The sequence below is a fragment of the Meriones unguiculatus genome, unplaced genomic scaffold (assembly GCF_030254825.1).
Source record: "Meriones unguiculatus strain TT.TT164.6M unplaced genomic scaffold, Bangor_MerUng_6.1 ChrUnknown_unordered_Scaffold_114, whole genome shotgun sequence".
NCBI classification, from domain to species: Eukaryota; Metazoa; Chordata; class Mammalia; order Rodentia; family Muridae; genus Meriones; species Meriones unguiculatus.
In genome coordinates this window covers 55,092-63,202 of record NW_026843723.1, presented here as the reverse complement: position 1 = coordinate 63,202, position 8,111 = coordinate 55,092, and the positions used below count along the sequence as shown (strand labels likewise).

Below are 8,111 nucleotides of genomic sequence, written 5' to 3'. Positions count from 1 at the left end.
TGATGTATCAGTTTCTTCAATCATATCTTGTACACCTGAGATTCTCTCTTCCAACTCTTGTATTCTGTTATTGATGCTTGTTTCTATAGTTTCCTTTCTCTTCCCTAGATTTTCCTTCTCCAGGATTACCTTGGATTGTGTTTTCTTTATTGCTTCTATTTCCATTTTAAGGTACTAGACAGTTTTATTCATTTCCTTTTCCCATTTGGTTGTCTTTTTATGTATTTCTTTCAGGGATTTACTTAGTTCCATCACCTGTTTGATTGTATTTTCCTGTGTTTCCTTTAGGGATTTATTTCATTCCTTCACCTGTTTGGTTGTATTTTCCTGTAGTTCTTTAAGTGATTATTTTTTTTCTTTTAAGGCCTCTATCATTTTCATAATCTCGAATTTAAGATTGTTTTCTTGTGCTTCCAGTGTGATGGTATCCTCAGGGCTTGCTGTGGTAGGATATCTGCGTTTTGGGGGGTGCCATTCAGCTCTGAGTTTTGTTGCTGGTGTTCTTGTGCTGACCTCTAGCCCTTTAGTTTCTGTTACTAGGAGGCCTGGTGGGCTCTGATGGAAATATGTCTCTGGGGTTGTAGATAGAGCTCATGGTCCCGGATGGCCGGAGTCTGCTGGTTTTCCTGCTGCCTTCTAATCTGTACTGTCTCCTGTGCCTCAGATTGGGGTGGGATTTGGGGAATGGTGCAGGCAGGGGGACTGGGTTGGTCTCAGGGCGCAGGGCAGGCTGGGTTCCAGGAAACGGCGCAGGCCAGGGAACTGCTGCTTCCTCTGATCTGTCCTGGTCTTGGGGACTGCAGACCCGGGTGGGTGGCTCAGGCCAAGTATTCTTGTTATGTCATGATGCTTAATTGCATTGGTTCAAAATCTTTTGTTTGCATCTGATTCAGGAAATCAAAGCCAACAGATCCAGAAGATGGAGTCACACATGAAGACCCAGGGCCATGGAGCAGTTCTAGCAACAGGCAACCAGGGAAAGCCAACAGGCCCATGGGCACAGAATGTGCCCCCACCGGAAGAGGAGAACCCTAGGGTGAGTGGAGGCCTGTATGTGTCAGTAACTACTGGGGCTAGGTGAGACATGGACTGGGCTTCTTCATAGAACATCTGTGTTGAGGGCTTTCCACCAGAGAAGATTGCTGGGAACATGGGTTTAAGTCAATAGAAAGTCTTGATTAACCAGCTGGCAAAGTACACTGAGCAGGTCCTCTGCATCCCAGGGGATAACTGAGCTTTTCTCAGAGTTAACTTTCAAGCACAAAATCATATTCTGGATCGACATACTTCAGTTACCCAGAACATGAGGCCAAAGGCAGAAATGCCAAGGCCAAAAGGCAAGGGTTATACATTGAGATATTTTTCCAGAACTATGGACCTGAATGGACTGGGTCTTGTTTTCATTATGGCCGACTGAAGTAGTGACTATGGAATGAGTTTCACAGCATAAATAGTGCTTTCATCAGGGAGTCAGTTGTGCCAATATCTAGGGGTTTGCTAAGTTTTGGGCTCTGTTAAATTTGTTGCGTTCATTCATGGTCCTGACCATAGCAGAAGTATCAGAAGGCCAGGCAGAGGAGCTGCTCTCCCTGCATGTGGACCTAAGAAGACACTGGGAAGTAGGCCCAGGCTCTTCAGCAGGATTGGTTCTTTGGCAGATACAGGGTTCACACCCATTCAAATGTTAAGTGTGCTTGTGTTTTTTTTTTTTGCTTCATGCTCCGTTCTTATCACTCACTGACTTGTGATTTTTTTTTCCTGAGTTCACTTGTTCTGATTTTTGTGTCCTTGAGACATCAGTCTCCTCTGCAAGCCTATTGTTCTCACCCAGGGGCTTCCCAAATTTATAAATATAGATAGCTGGAGGTGATCTTGATGGACAGGTTCTGCCTACTTCTACATATCCTAAGGATGACAGAGCCTAGGCTTCCACCAAACATTGTTCATATGGATTTAAGTTGAGAATCTCCCAATCTAGCCCATAGACGCCTGAGCTCTCATACCAGCTCCCTTGCTTTAAACTTTACCCTCTTCTTCATTGTCTGCTGAATTCTATATGAGAAAAGAGAAATGTCTTATGACTGGTATTGTTAATAAAATATAGCTTGGATACAATACATTGAATGACCTCATGAGAAGCACATGGCATGTAGCAGCCCAAGGACAACACAGGGTGTGGTACCTGAGGAGATGCACAAAGAGAAACCTTGGCTGACATCTGTTTGGGGCCCACCACTCACAGAGAGCTATAGACACAGCTCTGAAAGATCTCAGCAGGCTAACAGGGAAGAGAAAGGAAAATCACTGAAGTGTGCCAGCCAGTCAGACAGGCCAAGCTGTGGGGCTTCCACTCAGTGTCAAACACTGCCTCAAGCACATAAGTTACAAAAAAAATGCATGATGAAACCAATATCTTCCAGGAGCTTCAGCACTCTGCTCTGAAACTCCAGGTGCCTTGATTTTCACATGAATATGAGAAACATATATACACACAGCCACACAAAAACAAACAGAGAGGCAATATGGGGGTGAGGGGCAGTGAACACAACAGTTTGATGCATCCTTCAAGCCCAAACTACAAAGGGTGCTGAGATGAAAGGGTGTAATGAACAGCCAGGATTTAGACTTTGTGAGGAATGCAAAGTCCTGGCCTCATAAATGGAAAGCAAGCAAAAGCAGAGGTATGGGGACAGTGAGTGGCCTCATAGTGGATAAAACTCAGAATAGGAACTCAGTAAGAAGCCCACTGAGTCCTAAAATTGATGCAATTGACCTTTGTGACCATGACATCTGTGACCAGCAGCCTGGAAGGACAGGCCTACAAACTGCCCTGTCTCTCAATGGTCTTAAGATCACAAGGTGGGGGTACCTATGCACAGTGTCAGAACGGCAAACCTGATGGGGTAGGTTGAGAGCCTCTTGGGTTTGTGGCTCGTTATTGGGCCATAGGTCCTGTGAAAACCCCATGCCTTCGGCCCAAGAACACCACTGCGGACATAATTTCTAGGCCAATTTTATTACTGGAAGTGGAAAACATCATACAATATGACAACTCATGCAGAGTTAGGACGTTGAGGTAGCTGAAAAGACATACTGTATACAGGTCATTGATAATCACAATGGAGAGGACAGGTGACTTTTCTTCAGAGGTCTTCTCAGGTCAGAGTCCAGAGTCCATGCTGAGGTGAGGCTCTGTGCAGAGATGTGAGTCCACGCACACCAGAAGGGTCATTTGGAAGTGGATCTGACAGGTCCCAGTCATGTCATCTAGCTGGCTAACCCAGAGAGGACCAGTCTGAAAGTGTCTGTCAAGTCTGAGCAGGAGGGTGGCATCTGCTGTCCCATCACTCACTGCCCATCACTGTCTTCTGAAGAGGAGGAGACCTGAAGGTCCTCATAGAGGACACTCACTGGGACCTGGGAGCGTGCTGCTTCACCTTTCTCCAGGAAGGCAGGGCCCTCCCAAGGAGCTGTTTGCTTCTCATGGGCAAGTGCTGGGGACACTGTCAGGAACCTGGAGCTCCAGCAGTCACCATTAAGTCTAGTAAAGACCATTCTCAGGGACTGGCGTACAGCATGGCTGGTAGATGGTTGAGAGGACTCAGCATAGGGTGTGGCTGAGACCAGAGCAGGCCTGCTTGGTAGCTGTTCTTGGTCAGTGCTGGGCAGCTGGGCTGCTATTTTCTTGCTCACTGGCACTGCATCTTTCAGTCCAAGTCTGTTGGCAATGGGAAGAGACTGCCTATCCCGGCAGGCCTTCAAAACAGTGCTTGCATTGCTCTCCTCTGGTGCACTGGTAGAGTTGACTCTTAGTCTCTTTGAGGATTTCTGGCTAGGCAGTGTGGGCTGCCAAGAAGCTTTCTCACCTGGGGTCCAGAAGCTAAGTTCAGGGTTCTGTCTTCCCTGATGGAGGGCAGCATGCTGGCTGCGCTGTGTTTTCACACCGGGACCCTGGGCTTCTGACTCTGTGTGAAATGCTTCACTGACTCCATTCCTTTTAGGGACCACAATGGGTTGTTGATGTGAGACACCCCGGAGCTTTTGATGCAGCAGGTCTTGTGAGGCTGTGTTTCCACCACCCTGCCTGAACACTGGCTGTGAGACCCCAGGGACAGCCATGTTCTGACCTTCTTCCTGCCTGGAAGGTAAGATGCAGGAGGCATCAGAGCTTTGGATGGCTCCAGGGTTTCCAGGGCACATCCGCTTCCCAGGAGACTTTCTGGCACGTGACACAGTAATCTGAATTTGGTTGGTCACAGACTTCTTTGTGTTTCCAGGACTGAACACTGGCATCTTGGGATGCTGTGAAAATAACAATTGCAGGATAAATTGACTATGTAAGTCTTCCAAATAACACAAGGACCTCATAAGATTATCATGACAGAAAAACTCTTGTATAAGTTCACTTTAAGGTGAAGGTACTCAGTCTGAAATGGTCTACATTAGTTATCCAAAAGCTGCAGAATGAGAACCTGTGGTGGGGGAGATGCAGAGGGATTGGGACATGCAATGTGAAGAGTTTCAGCCTCACTGTGAAGTTTCCTTGAGCTGAACTCTCATCACTCAAATGTATCTGCATGTGTACATGTGTTTTATGTAAAGAATATATGATTTTTACAGAAATCTTTACTTATTTATATATGATATAAATAGACAGCTAAGCAGAGGGCCATGAGCCTTTTGTGGTCAAGAGAAAAACAATTCAAATTACCACGCAATTTCCAGTGTATTGAAAACCCCTAATCATGTCACCTAGGATGTAAAACAGGGGAAAAGGTATGTTAAGATGACATGACTTGAATATGACTCTCAAAATGAGAGTCAACTCTGCAGCCAACATATTGGGATGGAATAAAAATAAAATAAAAATTTTAAAGGATATATTCATTGCCCTAAAAGTTCTCCAATAAAAGTCTAGATTTTGGAAGCAGCACACAGAATCAGTTCAAAATGGAAACATTAAAATCTGAGAGAAGATCATTAGAAGGCTAGAAGAGCAGGCCATGTTTGTAATATGACCTCAGAAGGAAGGACCACATGGAGACCAGGAGACAAGGTCATGCTCAAGGACAGGTGAGGAGGAGCCTGCCCATCCTCCAGGAGAACTGGTCTACCAAAGGAGAAGCACACAGCAGAGGCTCACTTGCTCCCCAAAACCCAAGTCAGTCTGAACTATGAAAATGACCAAATGAGTCCTTGCTGCATCAGAGAGGACTGATTCGATGTGACATGCATGGGGTCGTGAATGGAGCAAGCAGGTGGTGCAGCAGGGAATGGGCAGGTGGGGCAGAGCACAGAGAAAGGGACTTTCAGGAACAGAGCAACTGCTGCTACTCACAACCAGGTTGATGTGCTGGCCCCTCCTCTGTGGATCCATGGGGAGTTTCTGGAAGGGAGCCTTCCTCTGCTGCTCATCACCTCTGTGGGACAGACAATGGTGTGGAAACACATCAGCTCTACCCACCCATTCACCCACTCTCACTCACCCACTCTCCACTCACTCTCTGTAGCTAGTATACTACTTACTAGCTGTCTGGCCCTTTCAGTGTTTGGGGACAGAGAGATGAGTGATGGTACCCCATGAGCTTTGCTGCACCCAGAGCCTTCCCTCTGGCCAGCCCTTCCCCATCACTCACCTCTGTCCAGTGACTTGACTAGGTTTCTTTTCTGTCTTGGCCTGGCTTATGGGCCCTGGTTTCTGGAGACCCTGTGTCCTGCGAGGATCCTGATTCTCTTTCTCCTTCCTGGCTCCCAGAGGCTGTGGATCTAGGAGCTTTTGGCCATACTTGATTGGGCACCTTCTGCTCCTTGCTGTGTGGCCAAAGGCCCCACACTCTCTGCATTTTACCTGTGAGTAGCAAATGAGATATTAGTGAGTCAAAAAGGGATCCAGGTACCTCTTAGGGATAAAGGGTTAAAATGCCTGCAATGTTTTCTCTCCAGAAAATGGTTGTTTCTTTGAACCCGGAAGAGGTAAGCACACTTGAAAGATGCATGAGTGATGTCAGTGAGCCTTGTATGTGCCAAAGGACCAATCCTGCTAAAGAGAGGCTGGGCTTACTTCCCAGTGTCTACTCAGGTCCACATGCAGGGGGAGTAGTTCCTTTGCCTGGCCTTCTGATACCTCTGCTACAGTCAGGACCATGGACAGATGCAACATTTCACAGGGCCCCAGAACTTAATAAATTCCCAGACACTGGCACAACTAATTCCACAATGGAAGCTTCATTCAGACTGTAGAACTCAACCCACAGACACTATCACCTAACAAAATGAAAACAAGACCCAATGTGTCTGAGTCCACAGTCCTGGGAAAATCTCCCATGTCTCTCACCTGTGCATTTCTGCTTCTGGCCTACTGTTCTGGGTAACAGAAGTATGTCAACCCAAAACATGTTTGTTTGTTTGGTTGGTTTTTGTTTTTGTGCTTAAAACCTCACCCCAAGAAAGGTTCAGTGATCCCCTGGGATACAGAGGATCCAGTCAGTACTCTGCCACCTGGCTAATCAGGACTTTCTATTGACTTAAAGCCATGTTCCCAGCAGTCTTCTCTGGTGGAAAACCCACAACAAATAGGTTCTCTGAGGGAGCCCAGTTCGTGTCTCACCTAGCCCCAGTGGTTGATGACACATTAAGGGCTCTACTTACCATAATGTTCTCTTCTTGCCATGGGGGAACCTTCTGTGTCATGGGCCCTCTTGGCTTACTCTGGACTTTCTGGGCTGGAACAGCTTTATGGTCCTGAATCTTCATGTGTGTCTCCTGCTTTATCGCTGAATCTGGAGTTGTTGGCTTTGATTTCTTGAATCAGAAGGAAACAAAAGAGTTTTAACCAATGAAATTAGTCCAGCTCCCACTCCATGGAGCCTTTCCCAACTTAGACTGTGCTTCCCCCTGGCAACCAGCTCTCCTGGCACCTGAGCTTCATCCCGATGCAGGTCTGGGCTCACTGGATATAACAGGGCACAATCTGTGGCAGAACAACAGCTTAGAGAGGCTTCAGAGCCAGCCTCCTTGATATAGGACATGCGAGCTGTAACAAATTTTGTAGAGGAATTTTAATTCAGAGCATGACTGTTCTGGCAAGAGATCCAAAGACCTTCTAGGTCTATGTGATACGGCTGGAGTACAAACATGCTTTTAATCCAGGAGGCATAGACAAGGCCAGCCTGGTATAGAGCAAGTTTCAGGTTCAGAAAAGCTGCTGGCACACACCTTTAACCCCAAACGATGAAGGTAAAGTTAATTTGTAAAAGGAAACACCCAGGTTTGAAAGTGATGTCTAATTGAATCACAGAAAAAGAAAGTGACAAATCTGAGAAGATTCTACAAAACAGGATACACCCACTTTCACAAGAAGAGAGAAAAACTTAAGGGGCAATGCAGAGAGAGGAAGGAGGCAGTTTTAGAGGGACAGTAATGCTGAGACAGGTCGCAGAGAGAGAACTCGGGTGAAGACCAAATGAACTAGAGAATGAGAAGGAGCCAGGGGATTAGAGCAGATTGCTGGATTTAGTTTGAGGCCAAGCAGAACAATTCAGAGGCCAAGAGAAAAGCCAGATTGAATAAGTCAGCTGGGAGAGAGTTTGGGTCAGAACAGCTGAATTGAATCAGCCAGCTATGAGCTTAGAAAGAACTAGACAGGATGAGCTGAATAGCAGTCAGTCTCAGAGGCTAAAATCATTCTAGGCCTCGGTTATATTGTATGGAGGCTGGAAGCTTCCAAGAGTAGGGCTAGGTTAGCAGACAGAGGAAGCCTCCCAGACAACAACTGAAACAGGTGAATAAATGTCCTCTTACAGGACTTACTGCAAGACTCACCTTTGCAGAGCAACTGAGCAGCTCCTGTGTCTTCAGGGTCTTTTTCCAAATATGGTGCTGGATTTCTTTCATGGGGCAAAATGTCTGAAAAATGTCTGCTTCATCAGTCTATGCAGCACGGTGTCTCAGCTTGTCTTCATTAGATGCTAGTGTCCCGAAGAAATAGGCTCCAGTTTCTACTGCAAACAGGCAAAGAGCAAAAACTTCCTCCTCCCAAATTCTTATATAGGCTTCCAGCAAAGGTGTGGCCAAGAGTGAATCTAGATTAAGAATTAGAGGTGTTTATCTTC

The 8,111-nt window shown here is 46.4% G+C and overlaps 1 protein-coding gene across 1 annotated transcript; it reads right to left on the bottom strand.

Annotated features, from left to right (window-relative positions):
• Positions 1-3,105: 3,105 nt before the first annotated feature.
• On the bottom strand, positions 3,106-7,893 carry LOC132651986 (putative protein FAM90A13P). The gene is made up of 5 exons (XM_060376882.1): positions 7,822-7,893; positions 6,649-6,801; positions 5,637-5,848; positions 5,339-5,420; positions 3,106-4,302 (listed from the first exon to the last, which is right to left on the bottom strand). The coding sequence occupies exons 1-5, from the start codon at positions 7,891-7,893 to the stop codon at positions 3,349-3,351; spliced, it is 1,473 nt and encodes a 490-aa protein (XP_060232865.1). The 3' UTR covers positions 3,106-3,348.
• Positions 7,894-8,111: the final 218 nt, after the last annotated feature.